The sequence below is a fragment of the Haliaeetus leucocephalus genome, unplaced genomic scaffold, assembly GCF_000737465.1.
Source record: "Haliaeetus leucocephalus isolate CR32 unplaced genomic scaffold, Haliaeetus_leucocephalus-4.0 Scaffold362, whole genome shotgun sequence".
Taxonomy (NCBI): domain Eukaryota; kingdom Metazoa; phylum Chordata; class Aves; order Accipitriformes; family Accipitridae; genus Haliaeetus; species Haliaeetus leucocephalus.
Genome location: NW_010972798.1, coordinates 622,732 through 641,064, shown reverse-complemented (window position 1 = coordinate 641,064; position 18,333 = coordinate 622,732). Strand labels below are relative to the sequence as shown.

Here is an 18,333-nt window from a genome sequence, read left to right as displayed (position 1 = left end):
CCCGCCCCGGCCCCGCCCCGGCCCCGCCCCTGTCGCCCTTGCCGCTCGTCCGTGTGCGTCTGGCAGAGCCGCTCTTTCTCCTCTCGGGTGTTCTGCTGAGACGTTCGAAACAATGGGCGGGCTAGAAATCGTTACCTTTATGGTGAACTGAGCTACGATTTGCTTTTTCCTTAAATGCTTCCGCCCCCCGCCCTTTAGGTGAAGCTGTGCTTCCGAGTACTTCATTCCTGATCCCGGAAAGTCTCCCGAATAGCACCTGTAAGATAACGCTGGTGGGGAACAAGGCATTGTTTTAATGCTGCTTAGGTTACGAAGGGATTACTTGCACACTATCACATGTGACTTTCTTACTCAGTAGAAAGCTTTTCAGTTAAAAAAAGTTTTCACAGAAGCAAATAGCATAGCTGTTTTATTGCAATCCTACTGAAAGAAAAAAAAAAAACATCAGGCTGTCTTTTTCTTGTGCCTGGATGGATTTTATACTTGCGCATGCCTCATAGAAAACGCAGTTAAATTGAACCAATGGTAGTGTTATGTAGCTGGAAATATGTAACAAATTGCTGGGTCAGGAGATTTTTTACACAGGCACTTGGAAATATTGTTATTGGTATATTGTTTGAGGCTTTTCCAAATTGTTGGATGTTGAGCATTTTAGGAAAAAAAAATTGTCAGTACCAAAAATGGCCAAAGGTGTGTGTTTGTTCATCAAAGACAATTATATACCCCTGTGAGTATATTTAACAGTCTGTGTTACTTGTAGTTTAAATATAAGGAAGCTTGAAACTCTGAATTCCTGCTTATAATCATGTCTGTTCTGTCAGATGCCATTTTAAGCAGTTATGATTCTTTCATAGTTGGATTCCACTCACACAGGAATAAAGTGTGATGAAAGTAAAATGTTATACAGTACAGTGGAAACTTGTGTGTAATTTTATTATTCAGCTCAGTAATATTCAGTTTCTAACATACAACTTTATGTTACATATCTGTTATGAAACAATAAAAAATTTATAATTAGGGTAGTAAAGATTTATCCTAGAATTATCGTGCAACACTTAATTGTAACAAACTTAAGTTTCTCATGCATAATATTTGACTGCATTTCATAAATAGGTTGTAAGAACTCTTTTTTTTTTTGGATGAAATTGTACATGCATTTTGGATTTTATCTGTTGGACAAACCCACTGTTTTCGTTCTCCTAAGGTTATTCCAAATTTGATTTTGATAAATGGAATGATTTACTTTTTTTAATGCCTTTTCAAATAGGTATTATTATGCTTGTTTTAATTTTCTTTCATTCCTGCGTTAATGATGACTGTTTTATAGCTGGACTTAATGAATCAAAGAGAAGCCATGTCAGGAACTTTTTATGAAAAAATGTTTGGATTCATATTTCACTGTTATGATTACAAGGAGTCCTTATTGTGAGAATGCAAACTAACGTAAACATAGAAAATGTAGATAGGGTCTTGACTGAGTGTAAGTCGATTTAACTATTTCAGTTCTGCTGTATGAGATTTTCACGAAGGCAAATTTTACTTTTCAATGGTGTTACAGGATATATCATGCTGTTACCCTGCTAAAATTTATGCGATGATCTCATTCTTTCTTCCCAGAAATATAATCCTTTTAGTAATGCAGTAAATTGTTAAAGCTATTGGTCTGATAAATACATCCTTGTCGAAATGATCCTTGCTTATCGTATGTTAGTAGAAAGATTACATCATTTGATGGAAAAACTTCAGGTGAGAATTTAAGGCAGTTACAGAAGGATACGCCATGCTGTGAGCAATGAAAAGCCAGTGATAAATAATCTTTTTGGGATGATGTGTTATCCTGAGTTATGCAGTGGATATAAAAGTTTTTCCATGAGCTGTTTTGCATGGATATAAAAGTATTTCACCACACACATCTAAATGCAGAGTGTTTAGCATTTTTTGTTTTTTAATAGACTGTAGCAGATCTCTTAAACCTAGAACTGAAAACTGAGTGGTAGCAGTAGTAAGATAACAATGATAAATCTTGACATTTGTAATGCATTCTCTTTTAGACTTTTTTTAAAGGGATAAGCCACTTATTTTTGGTGGTAAACAAACTGCATTGAGATTATTCAAACTCATCTAGTTCTTTATAGTTTGGTCTTCCCTGGACTATTTTTTTAATGTGTGAACTGGTATTACAGTTAGTCCCTTCAATGAACATTTTCATTTTGTTGACCTCTACAGATGTGCATCTGTCTACAGAAAAGCTTCAGTAAGCAGAGCTTCATTAATAAAGTACATAGCTCATAAATTTGTTTAAATTATATGAGCTGCATAAAACATCTCACTTTGTCCTGTGTAGTACCTGATGGAATACTTAGATTATTGAATTTTTGCTCACATGTTTGGACACTATTGATTTTTGCACACTACTTAAATTATGTGCTTATGTCACCATTGCTCTTCAATATGTGGTTACCTACCTGCTTTTAATGTGCTGTTTGGTGGAATGTTTGAGTATGTTTATAATAAATTTATGTTTTCATAACGCTTCATGAACAGACAGAAGCCAATAAACATGTTGGAAAATTGGAAGTTGTTGATCACTTCATCAAGGAAGTAAATCTGAATGAATCGAAAATTAATCACGAGCAGAAGAAAGTAAATAGCAAGCATCAGGTCACATCAGACAAGTTTTCATCTCTGCTAGTGTCAGAAGGCAGCGCTGAGGTAGTGTACAGTTTGGAAAAAAAAATATTCTTTTTATTGTTTAGGATGTCTTAGGTAGAGTAGCCTTAGGTTTTTCCACAGAGTGCCAAGTGAGGTATCGGGCTATCAGACTTGTATAGCCCATTGACCTCTGTTCATGTCTGTCGACATAATATCCATCCTATACGTAGGATGTGGGCTATCCATGGCTACTGCTTTCTGCCTACTAAAAGCACTTACGTTAAATAGGTTTTTTGTGGGCTTATAAAAACTTTTTTGTTTTTCTTATTTTGCTCTTTGTACAACGTTGCAAGACCACATAAAAGATGAGTGATTTTGACTACCAGGGTAGCTACGCTAAGCCCAGAAATCAGGGTGCTGCCTTTCCGTAGCTTGTACTAAAAACATTGTTGCTATTGTATGTAACTGGGAAGAGGATTATCATCAGAAGTGCTGTATTAATTATGTTGTGGAACTGATTTAGGAACTGTCCTCAGAATCAACCTATACAGGCCTTGAAAATCAGGACAAAGGATTATTACTAAATGGTACATTTAAAAAGGACGAACCTGCAGAGTCTTTTCAGGAAGCTTTACTCCAATGGAGAAAAGGTAATCGTGATTACAGAGAACAGCTGCATGCCAGTGAGGTCCTATCAGGTATGATTTTTTCGGTTTTAATTGCATTTTAAAAATGTTAGAAGTCCATTTTGGTGAGTTAGATTTTTGATTAGTGAAGGCAAATGTTCTGTTAGAATTGTAAATGTTTCTGCTTAAGTTTTCTCTCTGTGTTCCTTTCTAAATTAACAACCACCTCCGATTTTTTTTTAATAATGTGCAGATTAATGTTTATCTCAATTCTTTTAATGAACTGTGGCATTAGCTTGTGTCCCTCTACTTTTCTATGGCATTGTTTCTCACATGAGACTTTATGCTTGAGCATTACAGTTCATATTAAAGTCACAGCTTTTAATTTGAGACAAAGAATGTGCATGGCTCAGGATTTCATATGTTGTATCAAAGTAGCTTTTCTGCTTGCCTTCCACAGGCTCTTAATATTTTTTTGTCCCAGTGAAAAGATGCAATCAGTTGAAGTATGCATGGAAAAATATGAAAAAAACCCTGTTGTCTGATTGGATTTATGCAGGCTAGTCTCTTTCCTCTAGCTCATGGATGGTTTTTGTTCCTTGTGTATTTTTGTACAAAAAATACTATACCGATTTCTTCTTCTTTTTTTTTTTTTTTCCTTCTTTCCTGTAATATGGTGGGATTTGTATCTGTGGAGTCATGGATTTTCCCCCACTCCACCCCAACCTGCCTTCAATGTGGTAATCCTCCTTAATGTGAGAAGCTGTAATAAATGAGGTTTTACTGGCTACCTCTACTACTGACTGTGTTGTGTAAATACAATACTGCTGATCATTTAAATTTTGGAATTGTTCAAAGACTTAGCTAGGTATAGACTACTAATGTGACATTCAAAAATAATGTAGTTACATAGCAAGTTTATAAATCTGAATAGCTGTATAATTTTTTTTTTAAATAATGTTAATAGAATCTATGGGAATTTGTGAGGTACAGACCAACCTTACTGTTATGAAGGAACCTATTCAAATTGAATTCAAGAAGGATGGCCTGAGCTACATGGAGAAACTCTTGCTTAAGAAATACAGAAGGTATTGTTGAAGTTGCTGATACTAATGGAAGAAGTCAGAAATACTTAATAGCATTAACAAAAATTCCATTGAAACTTTTTAAATATTAGATATATTATCAAGAGTTAAGGTGACTGTATACAGGGTGCTTTATTTTAATAAAATAGCCATTATAACCAGACTTGATGACTTAATATTTCAGAATTACTGCAGACGTAGTATTTGGAGGGATTCTCTTTGCTGTCAGTGTATTGTAGAATTTGAAATCTGTTAGTGATACTTGGTTGGTTGCTTTGGGGGCATTTGCTACAAAATTTTTATAGAGAAAAGCAAGTATGATCTTCAGGATAATTTTATAAACATTACAGAGTTGTCTTGTTAGTCCCTGAGGTGCGAGATCATCTCAGTGAAGTTAGGAGGAGTTGCTGCTTTTCAGCAGCAGTTAATACTACTGCAGTAAGTAGTGTGGTGGTTTTTTTGGTTTTTTTGTTTGTTTGTTTGTTTTGTTTTTTTTTTTGACAACTGTGGTATTCTATATAAAAAAAAAATGATGACTTTTAAAGATTGATTTCTTTTCCTTTTTTAGAACTCCTGTTGATCAAATTTCTGGTAGTTTTATTAAAGATTTAAGGCCTGTGCAAACACTGGGTGTACATCAGTCTGTGACTGGAGGAGGAGGAGAAGGAGATGACGATGATGTCTATGACTTAACAGGTGTAATAGATTTCTGTTTATTGAATCTAACTATTAAATACTGTTTCTTAAGGTTTTTTTTTTTTTTTTTCTGTGATTGCTGAAGAGTTATATACTTAAGCAGTTTCTGCTTAAAGTAACAATAATGAAACAAATTTATGGTACTTCATAATAAATAAAAAGTTTTCATTTGTATAAGTGTATCTTGAACAGGAGAAAATGAAATGCATCAAATTAATTATATTTCATAGTTGAAGAGGTGAAGAGATACTGGACATCTGTTTTTAAAGAGGAAGTACCCAAGACTATTTCTGAAAGTGCAGAGTCCTCTCTGAAAATTGAGTTCCTTGATGATGTAAGTATATAATAAAGGACTTCATGAATCTTCAGTGATCTGAAGTGATTTGTTTAAATGTTGATCTGTTAAATATTTAAAGTAGTAACAGTTAAATAATCTCTAATAAAAAAAATATTGGCGCTTTGATTATCTTTTCCGTACAAATGTGGAAAACTTATCTTTCCAAAGGTTCCCTGTAATTTTTTCTTGTTGTGTCCAGGGATCCTTATTATATAGAAATTATATAAAAATAAAATCTGCAGGCTTTTAATCACTTGAGTTAATGTTGTTTTTTTAATTTAATCTATTGCTGATCATGTTTTTTTGTTTGTTTGTTTTTTAATTAGTCTTATGGCAAGGACTTGGAAAAATCATCAGACTTTTTGGAGATGGAGGCTGGGGCAATGGGAATGAATAAGCAAGGAAAAACTGAACCACTCAAGCATTGTGGAAGGTATCAGAAATGCAGAGATTATTTGGAAGAGAAAGAGGGATAATCTATCTTCTGATTTAGTTACATTCCTAAGAAACAGGCGCTTTTTATCTGCAGACAGTCATACTTCATATGAAAGGGGAGAATTCTTGATGCAAAATTGTTTTAAAGCATGGTTAAGATATACGTCTTCTCATTCTTGGCACAAGACGTGGACTGTGCCAGTAGCACAACACTTAGCTAATGCTTTCCCTTCGTTTACATTTCTTGCAAGATCATGTCTGCGATTTGCTGGTTTTTGTCCTTGAAAGTTTTTATTTGAATGACCTAATGATTTGATGACTAGTTTGTAAGACTGTTTAAGAACAGTTTGGCAGTTAACACCTTTACTGTTAAAGTTAGTGAATAGTAAGTTTGTATCTTCAAGCCACCAAGGTATAGTAATAGCCTGTGACTAGAGAGGCATAACTTTGAAATTTTTTTATTTTGTTTGCTTGATCAGTCCAATATTAAACCATGTGAGATACATTTCTTTATAAGTGTATGTCTTGAATTACAGGTAGAATTTCTGTTTTGTCTGCTCTTATCTCAGTAGGAGCAGGGAACAGCATACAGACAAGTCTAACTGGTCAGTGTTGTGTACTTTTAAGATACTCTCACTCGACTGATCTTGTAATTCCAGGCAAAACTAAGAGTTGTAATAATTAATGACACATGTGCAATTCTTCTGATCTTCCAGAACTGATTTATGATTAGATGTGATCTGTTTTGTTACATTTTATTCTTCTGGTCTTTCCTCCTTCCTCTGTTTCAAAGTGGTTTAGCAGTTGCAGATCAGAACGACACAGTGCAAGACCTTTTGCAGAGAGAAACTGTAGGCATAATGAAAAAGTCATCTTGTTATTTAACGTCCATAGCTGACACTCAACATCTTTTACCTCTTACTCTTGACAGAAATCCTGTTTCTTCTAAAGAAGTTTTTCAAGGTAAGTTTTGAAAGTACAATATACATAAGTGTATACAGTTTTATCATTCTCATATAGGAGGTAGTAGTCAACTACGATGGCTGTCTGAAAAAAATAATTAAAGATCATTAAATTATGTAGCATTCCCTGAGCTATGCAGGTCCCACAATTTGATGGGCTGCACAAGCGATTTTGAAATGATAGGCATCTGCTGTGACAGTAATCTGAGCTGTGAGCTCATGTTTGAGGGAGAAATTGCCCCAATATGAGTTGTATACTGAAAACGAGCCCATTATAAAGCAGATGAAGTGATCTTACAAATGTCTTAGTTTATATGTACTGTATTAGATTTAATGTATGGCTGTAATGCATGAGTGTTTTAGATCACTTAAAGAACTTGTAAAAGTGCAACTTAACAATTTGATGGCAAGGTTCACTCTATTACTTACTATATGGGAGAAACATACAAAGGAAAATCGAGCCAGAATCTGTTTTCCATGATTTGCATGTGATCGGAGATGCAAAAAGGGAAGGGAGACCGTCCTGTTGAGTCACGAAGTTCAGAATGGACCCCCTTGCTTTCTAAAATCCTCCTCAGAGAGGAGTCTAGGTGTGGCTGGATCCAGACTTAGTCTCAGTCTTGGTCAACGGTTTATGTCTAAAAGATTATATGTGCACAATTAATCCTCTATATCAGTTAGGATTTCAATGTTTAGCATGCTATTAATCACTTACTAGTCTGTCCAGTGTTAGTTCGCTCTGAAGTTCGAGCCCTCTGTTTCCTGAAACAGACTTTCAGGCATCGAGTCTTATAAAAATAATTTGATAGTGGTACAGCAGCACGATCAGCTCAAGCTGGGTGCCCTTACAGACTACTCACCCACCCCTCATGTATTTTTCACACTCTTCTTGTGTGCCTTCCACGTGCCCTTTGGTCCAATAGTGATTCTGGTCTGAGATCTTCTGACACCTTCTGACTTCTTATTGGATTCCTTTGCTGTCTCCAGACAGGCTGTTTGTTATCTTGTTGAGTTGCAGGTGCTGTTGACAGGTGTAGCCTTTAAGCCTCCTTGTCTCCTGATTTACGCTGACTCTGGAGGCCCCTGTTTTGACTAAGTAGGTACACGTTCAGTAAATCTAAGTGAAGTTTTAGAGCTTGTGGCCTAAGGCTTCAGCAAATCTAGCTACTCATGCTAAGTAAGTAAAGCTAAGCAAACACCATACTAACACAACATTACAACTTTTAGTGAATCGTTCTATTTAAAACTTACTTATTTAAGCTAAACAACTAATATCTCTTAACATTGAGAGGCGTCCCTGCTCAAGGGCAGAGTTGCCTGGCATGCAGTCTAGTTGCTGAGGGAGAACTCAAATTGGGCTCATCCAGCGATGGGTCGCTGGTAAAAGATCTTGCTGCTGGAGATCACTGCCATGCAGCCACGCTGCCTGGCAGGGAGAGCTCAAAGAAGGCTCACTTAGGCTGTCATATTTGTGGGATAAAGTGGTTGACTCTTAGTCATATTGCATACAGTGGAGGAGGTATGCACGAGACTCCTTGTACCCACAACTTTCACTGTGCTTCTCTGCTCCTTGGTGGGTTTCCTAGAGGAGTTCTTGGCCCGGCTACGGCTCAGGCTTTTACCTGCTTTGGAGCCTGTACCAAACTGCTGCTGGTTTGGTTAAGGGGGGTTGAGTGTATCCGTCACAACGGCATGTGTCCTTTTTATGTAGAAAAATGCTTTTAGGTTGAGAAACTGTATAAATAATTACCTGTTCTGCATTAACAATCATCATTTGTGTGTAAGTATTCCAGTGCCTGTTGCATGTCAGTGAAATCACTATGAAAGTTCAGCAGCTTTATTCTGTGGCACACTTAAGAGGTCCCAAAGATCTTACTCTGTGTCCTAAAAGTATGTAAAATACATTGTCACTTTTTTAATATTAAGAAATAAGTTAGAATGTAAGGGTAATTAATTTCTTATTCTTGCAAGTACTGAACAATTGCTCCAGCACTTCGGGACCTAGCCCTTGTTCTCTTTGTGCTTAGTTCAAGAATCTGCTTACTTAAGTCTTCAGATGTGATCAAGCAAATAAGAGCTGACTAATGAGATGTGATTTATGTGCTGCTTGGGCACAGGACAAAAAATAAAATGGTTATGTCTTGTATAAACAAAGAACAACAGCTTGCAGAATAATTCCCAGCCTGATAGTATGTATTTCAAATCATTATACTACTTTTAAAGAAATTTTATGAAATTGCTACTATTGCAGTTCTTATGCTGGCTCTGGTTGGATTATAGTATTCAAAATGTAAGAAAATTACATTAGCATGAAGTAGTAGTTGGAAACGTGTTAAGATTATTATCAAGATATAATGTTTTCATAGACAATGATGTACAGGAACTTACGCATTAGATGCGGAACTTGTACTACTGCCTGGTAAGTCTAGTCCATGTATGTTGGCATCTCTGGATATCAGGCAGGAAGCTAATGAAAGTTAACTGTTCTTATTTGTAATTTTATGGCTTAGGATTAACCTCAATGGAGGTTTCATATTTTAAGTTCATGAAGAAAATACAGTAGGCTTGCAGGTTATAATTCATATTAATTTCCATTTAAAAAACTTCCTATTTTCATTATTTTTACTGTACTCTTGTAGAAAAAATGGTTGTCTGCAGTCATCTTGAAAAAAGTGCAATGCAAAAGGAGAGTGTTAAACTAAAGACTATGAGAAGATCACTTAGCTCCTGTAAACTACCTGAGAAGATTTCTAACCCTACTGAACTAATGAGCAACAAATATCTCTTTGAGACACAGCTGCAGAAAAACAATAAAGATTCACAGGAACTGGACAGCACCTGCAATAGTCAGAGTTTGGGTTTGCCTGTAATTACAAAATCTTCAGTGGTAAAATACTGTATCTTTGATTGCTGAATAGATAAACTATGCTGCTTAATCTACTTTCCCAGTTTAGCATGAGGCAACATACCATGTTCCTGAATCAATTGAGAGATAGCGATAGTCGTATGCTTACCATGAAATATTCTACCACTTTTCCACATTCTCTTCCAGAAACCCCTTCCCAAAGCAATCATGAGTATAGTTTTAATCAGAAGATTGTCACTGCCTACCACATTTCACATGGAGGGGATGAAGGCCTCTGTGCTTTCCACTTCGTGTTGTCAGTCTTCTGTTGATGTTGAAAAAAAGCAAAAGAAAGAACAGACTAGTCTCAGGCAAAAAAAAAAAAAAGGTGTTTTGGGGGAGAAAGCAGCTCTTCCCATGTTAGCATCAAGGTCACTTCACCTCTCGATTGAAGGTAGATACTCTTATCTAACCTAAATTATTAAATGTTCTTTTGCTGAAAATAAAACTGAAAGCAAAAAATCATGGAGAGGGTTGGGACATTAGGTTTGGATTTAACAGCAGATTTTTGTTAAACAGTATTACTTTAGCTGATGTACACAAACATAAGTGAAAACAAAGAAAAACTGCTTTTCATGTCCACAGTGGAAGAATAGACTCAAACTCCCACAACATCAGAAACTGAAGTTTATAGGATTTTAAAGCATATATCATGTAAACCCCATCATCCTTATGAATATCTATTACGCCAGGCTATCAGAATCATTCCAAGTTCTATGAAATGAGCATTTTATTAATATAAACTTGCAAGGGCAACTTATGAAATTTCCTGTTCCTTTTCCTGTTTCTAATATCTTTGTGTTTTATTCAAGTTGCAGGATATAGCCAAAAGACAGAAATCTGTTTCTACACGGTATTGGGGACTTGAAGGTTTCTTTGTTGTAGGTACAAACCCTAAACAAGTAATGCCTGAAGCACGTTCTTCACTGTGTGCTGACTCTAGCCCTATGGATAGTAATATCCTGTTTCCAGGTAATTGTGTATGAATAAAATTCTCAAACAATATACATGTTTACCACTGTTGCTGTAAGACACCCTTCTCTTCATGTAACTTGGATCTAGCTTACTTTTAGAAGTCACTTTGGGATAACAGTCATGCCAACACACACAACTGGTGCTGTGGAAGGATAAAATAAACTTACTGTGTTGAGGTAAATTACATCAATATAGTGCCATAGATTTATATGCTTCTTTATATCCCCTGAGAATTTGGTTCCAGTAGGAATTTCTGCATTTCTTTGTGCATAATATACATCACAAAAAAATGCTTTTAATGGTCTATGTGAAACAACATGTCAAATGATTGGTGAACATGAATATTAATTCGATCAAGTGTATCACTTGAATTCAAGCTTGTTACTGTGTTATATATGATTTTTTTTTACATTATCTGTAGAAAATTTGTTGCATGACTTCTTTAAATCACACATATTAAATGCAGCAAATATAGTAACAATAAGTGCATATTAATACAAAACCTGCAAATAATGTCCTCTAATACTTTTTAATTTCAGGAGAGGGAAAGTGGGTTACTGAAAGGAGCTTAAGTGAATACGCTGATGACTCTGTAGTTCAAGGTGTCTTAGAAAGTCAGTTAAATAGACCTTCAAGTGGTTTGGAGACTCAGAATAGAATTTCTCCCCTGATGGTAGCATGGAGGTTATACCCAGGTAAGGACAGCAATAGCTTTGAGGTCCTAGTTTAACAGGTTAGTTTTTCTTATGTAAAAAGTAGAGGTGCTGTCTGTGATGATTCTGTTGAATTTATGTCATTTTTATATATTCATCTATGGTTTTGTATTTTGGGTATAATGGCTTGTATACATGGCATTGTTTTCATAAGAATGAGCTTTTGAGTTAAAAATTGTCTCTTTCCAGCTGTCACTAATAGTTGGGTTTTTTTATTGTGCTTAGTTTCTACTCCTGCCTCTACCCCATTACTAATCTCTTATCTTGAACATTTAAATAATAAAAACTGTCTAGAACAAGATTATGTATTACTGTGTGTTTTGTAGTACCTAGTACAATATGGTTTTGATCTAATAAAAGATTTCTTCATGCTACTGAAATAAGTCTTATTTCATGAACTATAAGAAACAAGGAAACAACTAATGCATAACTGCATCTGCACTTTTTAGTTACTTTTCTCAATTTCAACTGTCTCCATTTCAAGGAATGTAGCTTACATTATTTCTCTCATCTTAAGCAACCAGTTTGGCATTTTAATTTTAAAAACGCTATGTGCAGAAATTGAAACTGTCAATTTTGAATCCCAGAAACATATTTGAAAGTGTCTGTATTTTATTCATGTTGCCTTAAATTAAAAAAAGACAGAACCAAAGTTTTAAGCTTTCTACACACATTCTCAGTGTCTCCCCTCCCCCAAACTTGTGCCATTTTACATAATATTTAAATATTTTTTTTTTTCTGAAAGATGCCCCTGAAGTATGAGGTGCTACTTCCCAGTATAATTTGTAAACTCTTTATTAACATTTATTAATTCACAATCTTAAGCAAAGTTAATAATCTGTTCTGATCAATTCATAATTTTAACTACAATTCATGCCATTAATGAGCTGAGATATAATTCTCTTCATGTGTGAAATGCTGAATTATTTGAAGTTGTGACCATTTCTGTTATTTCAGGGAATGACTCTAGAAGACCTTGGTCAACTCATGTGCTACACTGTAAACTGACTGGAAATTGTCCAACAAACACACAGCCAGGACCAAAGAGTTCACCTATGCATATGTTTAGAATTGATACTGAGAAATCAAAATACAAGTGCCTTGACAGAACTAAACAAGATGAGTTTCTCTGGGAATATAATGCTGACCAAGAAGCCCTACTTGCTCTGGAAAAAGAATTATGTAGTCATACAGGTAAGTGGTAATACTGCATTTTTTTCCTCATGCTTACATGTAACATAATGAAAACAAGTAGCTATTTCATTTGCCTTTGCAGATCTAACTGATTTTGAAGCAAAAATATACCAAAGCATTTGATGATGCAAGGCTCTTTTGTGGTTGAACAGTGATTTATTTCCATTTGATCATACTTTAACCTACTATTAATTTAGTAGAGGCAAACTGTTTCACACAACTTTCTTAAGTTTTTTTATCCCTTGCATTTTGTTGCAAAAAACCTGCAGGATGTGCTAGGTATTATTTCAGATCATAAATTTCTTTTAAATAGGTATCCTTTCCTTGCATATTTAATAGTGAACACCTCAGGTGGTGTTAGAAGCTAGATGTGATTTGATGTAAGGGTAGCAAGAAGGGGAAGAGATGGACAGGAAATTTTATAAATCTGTTGTGACAAGAACTGCCACTAGTAAGGCACAATAGACATTGTTTTACCTCTCATTTGGAGTTTGACTCAACTCTCTTTCCTCCGTCTTTTTAAACCCATCTCCTTGTTTTTCGAGGGTAGGGGAGGTGGCAGGCAGGCACGGTCAGTTGATTATGGTTGAGCAGAATGAATGAGTTCTGGTTTTATTCTTTGAATACAGGAAAAAAATGATTGGGATGCTTCTGTTCCATCTCAATGAATGGATAGGTCAAGTGTCTAAGACACTTCATGCCATAAGCAGCCTTGATAGGCTGCATCTCTTAGGCTGTCACATGGTCCCTCCCTTCTGAGTTGCTATGGTGCTTTTATATTGGCAGGTCCTAGCTATGACTCATTTTCAGGAAACAAAAGTAGTTTGGATTCCAGAGTGTTCTATCTTTTAAAATGTTGTTACCTTAGGTTTTGCTGTACTTTTTCACACAGCTCTTCTGAGGCTTCCAAATACCATATTTCAGGACAGCTGCCCTTCCATCAGAACCCAGGTGTTTTTGGAAGAGTTTCTCTTGTTAATGCTTGAAAAGTGAACATCCATGCTGAATATGCTCAGAGAATAGGGAGGGAAGTTCTTGTTGAACTGTCCCATTCTTTGTCTCCCTTTTCATTCCACTTCCTTCGAATACTTTTCACTTGCTTGTAAGTTCATAGCAGAGACTTATGGCTAGCTGGGAAATAATAATGTACTTGTGTGTGTGTTGTATAAAAAGCATAGACAGTGACCCCAGTTGATCACCTTTTTGTATTGGTGGATGTGGGATATATCCTGTTACTCTGCTTTAAATATGTACTACTTTCATTTGCTACTGTATTTTGAGGTTACGTAGGTATTAGTGGGCCCTATATATAAGGTTTCACATTGTACTGGCATAAACATCTTGAAGCAAACCCTCTCCCTTTACTTCTAATGATACAGGAACCATATAATAAAAGTCATAATTTATTTGAGGGCTTGTAGTGACATCCTTTATCAGCTAGAGTTGTTTTGAGACTTTTAATGGCAAGTTTTCATCGATAATGTGAAATTCTTTAAAATACATAAGGCGTAGATACTGTGGGTTTTTTGTTTATATTTGTTCCTGAAATGACCTAAAATATTTCAGGTCCTGAAAAACCTTACAGCTTAACTTCTGAAGATGTAACCTCCTCCAGCAGTCACTCAGAGAAGGTATGTAGAAATACTACAGATTTCCATGAAAACCTGGAGCTAAAAGACCACAGCAGAGTTGATACTCTCAGGTAAGTTAAACTTGCTGAGTATGTTTTTATGGTATTGTAAAATGCTCAATATGCCAAACATTTTGCCAGAACTGAAATAAAAACAGTCTTGACTTTCTGATTGTACTTTACATGCTGATTACAAATGTCAGCATGATCTATTTTGTATCTTGGTGTTCTAAGCCAGCACTCTCAGGCAGCTCAGATTAAGAATTAAGCCACGTATTTTGTTGTTGAGACTCCAAGCTAAAAATTTGGGGATTATGTTTTTCTAATGCATTAGCTTTTTTTAATATACAGCACTGAGATTTATAAAGTATGTCTATTACAAATCATCTAAGTTCTTTGGTTGTAAGGTACATTTAAAAAGAGCAGTTCTGAGCAGGTGAGCCAATAACACGTAACTCGCCACAGTCTATGATATATCAGTTATATTGCCTTGGAGACTAAGGAGATTACTGGAAACAAGGAAGTTCCACAAAGTTCCGTCTGCCATTGGTTTCTTACTATGATCTCGTAACTAGTAAGGCTCAGTGAGACACTGTGAGGTTAGCTACATGCTATGAGAACATAGCTGATTCAGAGATTTGTGGTTGGTTAGGGTTTTTGTTTTGTTTTGTTTTTTAATGTTCATAATATTGAAATTGCAGGTCAGTAGAAAACTAAACAATATTTGCAAATAGTGCAGATAGTATAAATGAGACTCGCTTTCCTAGCTTACCTGTTCTAGGATGTGGGATTTCTCTATTAAGGCACTATAGTGACAAAGTTATTTACTTACTTGTTTAAGAGGTGAAAATGTATGCGACAAAAACTGAGGGGAAAAATTAATATAGTAGCTTGTAATGTATGTATACTTGCAAAATATACAGCAAAAGCTATTTTCATGCCTTTTAGTTCTACATATGTGAATATATGTCACTAAGGCTTAAAGCAGAGTAGCTTGAGGAATTTGAGCTGCTGAAAATCACTGTGGTATGTTTCTTTTAAGGGGCTGGGATGAAAGCCAAATGGATGATGAGGAAGAAGTTCTGGAGGATAAGCAACAGGTTCTTGCATTACAGTGAACATGCAAAGAACTTAATGTAATTTCTATCTTTGTGTATCATACAAAACCAAGAAGCAGACGAAGAGATGTCTTAAATGCTGCTCAAGATGTTATTTATTAAGGATTATTTTGTAAAACTGTCAATAAAAAAATCTTAAAAATCCCTTGGTTTTGGCTCTTTTATTAATATGAAGAAGTAACAGAATGAAAGAAAATTGGTCTTGTGCTATTATTTTTTAGGATTTTTTTAATTCTTTAATTTTTGTTCGTATAAGGTTCCCTGCCCTCAGATTGAATTTTATGTCTCCAAATGCCAAGCTGAGGGGTAACGTGCAGGAGGTGTTAATGGAGCGTTCTTAAATTGGCAATCTCAATATGGCCAAGTTTATATGGTGAGATGCATAGTAGAAAGAGTAATAGGTCTAGTATACTTTACTCCTTATCGTATATTTTACCACTAAGGCACTTTTGCCTTGCAGAATGGAAATTAACAGTTATACACAGTATATTTTACTCCTCCTGCTACACTTTTTTCTTCTTAATTTCAGTAGGTAGCATACATACTAGCAGTAAACTTGTCTGTCTCTGCTCAGCATCAATGGGAAGTCAGTTCTCTTTCTGCGCTGTAGTACTTTCTCTGTTTTAATATGCCAGTTCGGAGTGGCCTAGGTTCAGCACACCAAATTCAGCTGTACTGTAGGTTGCTATCTTACAGGCTTGTAAGATTAAGAGAACAAAGAGGAAATACAGTTGAAAGATGATCTTGGGTGGTTTTCATTTCACCAAACCATTCTAATTTCTCCATCTCATCACGATGAGGCCTCAACTGTACTTTTGAACTTGCTGTATCTGTGTTACATAAAAAAGTTTCTTCTTCCTCCTCTTCTCCCCTTCCCAGTTAATGTAAGGTTAAATGCAATCAATATAACTTCAGTAAAAGGTCACTTGGCTGTTACATGCCTACATGGTACTTTGATGTAAAGAGGGTTTGGTGACTTTCTGCTCTCTTTTTGAGGAGATGCTTAGTTGTACCCAGTAGTTGAGTAGTTTTCTGTGGAGGTGGCAGGAAGTTAAAGAGTTTTGAAACGATCTAAGTGGTGTCTTTTGGTAACATCTTTAGGATTCTCAGACACAGCAGCATGCTTCAGCTTTCTTTAAAGATTTTTCCTTCATCATGTTCTATTTGAATGTGGTGGATGCTTTTTTCCTTCTTATATTAGCTTCTTCCACTATGGTTTTTAAGATGCTTTTCAAAGCACCTTAAAAGCTTTCCTCCTCCCCTCCCTGCCTCCAGTTTTGATCAAAAAAAGTATATCAAATTGCAGTCACAAAGATTTCTGTCTCATTGTCTTGGGAAATTTTGAAAGTGGGATTAATTAAAAGCTTTTTGTCTGACAATTGTTCTTACCCATTTATGGATAAATCACCTGACAGGAGTCTAAAATTCATGGTAGTTGTTCACAGAAACATTCGTATAGAAAGAGAAATTTTATATCCTGTTTTACATCTTCCATCTATGTTCCACAGTTCTCTCATAACTGCTTTAAACGAGGAGTTTACAGAAGATGAAATTCAGAGAGCAACACTGTACGTGCTTTTGACCATGTTATCCATTTTATATTTAATGAAAGGATTATGTATCTACTTCAGTCGTTTTTCACCACAGCAACACTGATCAGTAAGTTATGATACTTCATGTCAGATGTCTTTTATTAAAGGTCATGATTTCCATCACTAAATTGGTTAATTAGGAAATATAGACAGTTTTCAGTAAATTAATTTTGTTTATAGCCTCAAAGGTTTAAAGACGTCTTTGCATGCTCATCTTGAAAAACTTATGATTCTGTGTTCAATAGTGGCAAGTGACCTTCCTTAATGTATCAGTGGAAACATTCCAATATATTATTTAGGTTCTGACAATTAAACACATACTTGTTTGTATTCTTCCCATGCCACAGGACTCTAATGCATGCATTTGTCATCTGTCCCCCCCATCAATTATGCACTAATATTAGACAACACAGACAGTAATCTTTTCAACAATTTCTTTTACAGGAACGAGTAGTTCAGTAACCCTAATTCATAAAAACTAGAGCCATCAGGCTGAACAGACCGTTGATTTGATTTCCTGCCTCATTTCTTGTCTTTAAGGTGAGGGCATATTTTCCACTTCAGTTTTCTTTATAAAGTTTACCTTATATTGATGTTTTTTATTGCAGTAGTTCTTTGCCAGAAATTCTAAGAATAAAATCAGAAAGCAAGTGTTCAACTTTGTAGATTAAGGGCAGTGCTTTTCTCTCATGAATATAACCTTTTCTTTCTTTTTGAGTTACTTTTCCAAATATTCCTATTACACTCATTTCCCTTGCACAGATAGGCTGACTGCTTCCATGCGGTTCCCAGACCTTTTTAACTAGAAAACTGATGAAGCAGGTGCTACTGTAGTGTGTGCCCAGAGCCGTCAACAGTCAGGTTAATCTTTTGTGTTTGTGCTCGTTGGAGATACCTAGAAAGTCACCGACTGGTTTCAACATCTGATTTTAGCAGTTTTCCTTTCCCATCCCTTTTTCTTGAAAGAAAAAAAAATGTTTCTGATAATACCTCTAACAAACTTTTGACTAAAAATAAGCTTCCTTCAATGTACTAGTAATCTCTTTGGTTAGTCAGTGATGAAATAAATGCATCTCAGTTTTGTATTCCTAGGTTTAACACACTTGAAGATGTCTTTCTTGTGTTGAATTTCTTTTTTTCTCTCTTCAAGATATAGTGGTGGAACTGATATCCTAACTAGAAGACCAAAAAGAGCATCTCAACTGATGCAGTTTTGTGACATTGCTTGTTTTTCTGTTGCAAATAGAACACATGTAGCATTGAAAGCGTGCTGCTTATGATTATGGATGTGGTTTCATGTAGTTCTCTGCATCTCTGCCTTGATACAAATACAATGTGCAAGTGGTTATGTTTGGGTTTGTTTTTTTAATTTGGTTTGTTTTTTTTTTATTTTTTCCTGTGCCTGTTGTAGGG

At 35.6% G+C, this 18,333-nt stretch overlaps 1 protein-coding gene across 1 annotated transcript in view; it reads left to right on the top strand.

Annotated features, from left to right (window-relative positions):
- The window catches only part of ZBBX (zinc finger, B-box domain containing), a 22,120-nt gene extending 6,792 nt beyond the window's left edge, over positions 1-15,328 (top strand). The window contains exons 6-18 of the mRNA XM_010572846.1: positions 2,545-2,712; positions 3,176-3,350; positions 4,246-4,366; positions 4,932-5,059; positions 5,290-5,393; positions 5,723-5,829; positions 6,625-6,794; positions 9,433-9,680; positions 10,511-10,670; positions 11,213-11,368; positions 12,344-12,580; positions 14,147-14,282; positions 15,253-15,328. Coding sequence (XP_010571148.1) covers positions 2,545-2,712; positions 3,176-3,350; positions 4,246-4,366; positions 4,932-5,059; positions 5,290-5,393; positions 5,723-5,829; positions 6,625-6,794; positions 9,433-9,680; positions 10,511-10,670; positions 11,213-11,368; positions 12,344-12,580; positions 14,147-14,282; positions 15,253-15,328 — 1,986 coding nt within the window. The remainder of the gene's footprint in view (positions 1-2,544; positions 2,713-3,175; positions 3,351-4,245; positions 4,367-4,931; positions 5,060-5,289; positions 5,394-5,722; positions 5,830-6,624; positions 6,795-9,432; positions 9,681-10,510; positions 10,671-11,212; positions 11,369-12,343; positions 12,581-14,146; positions 14,283-15,252) is intronic.
- The last annotated feature ends 3,005 nt before the right edge of the window (positions 15,329-18,333 follow it).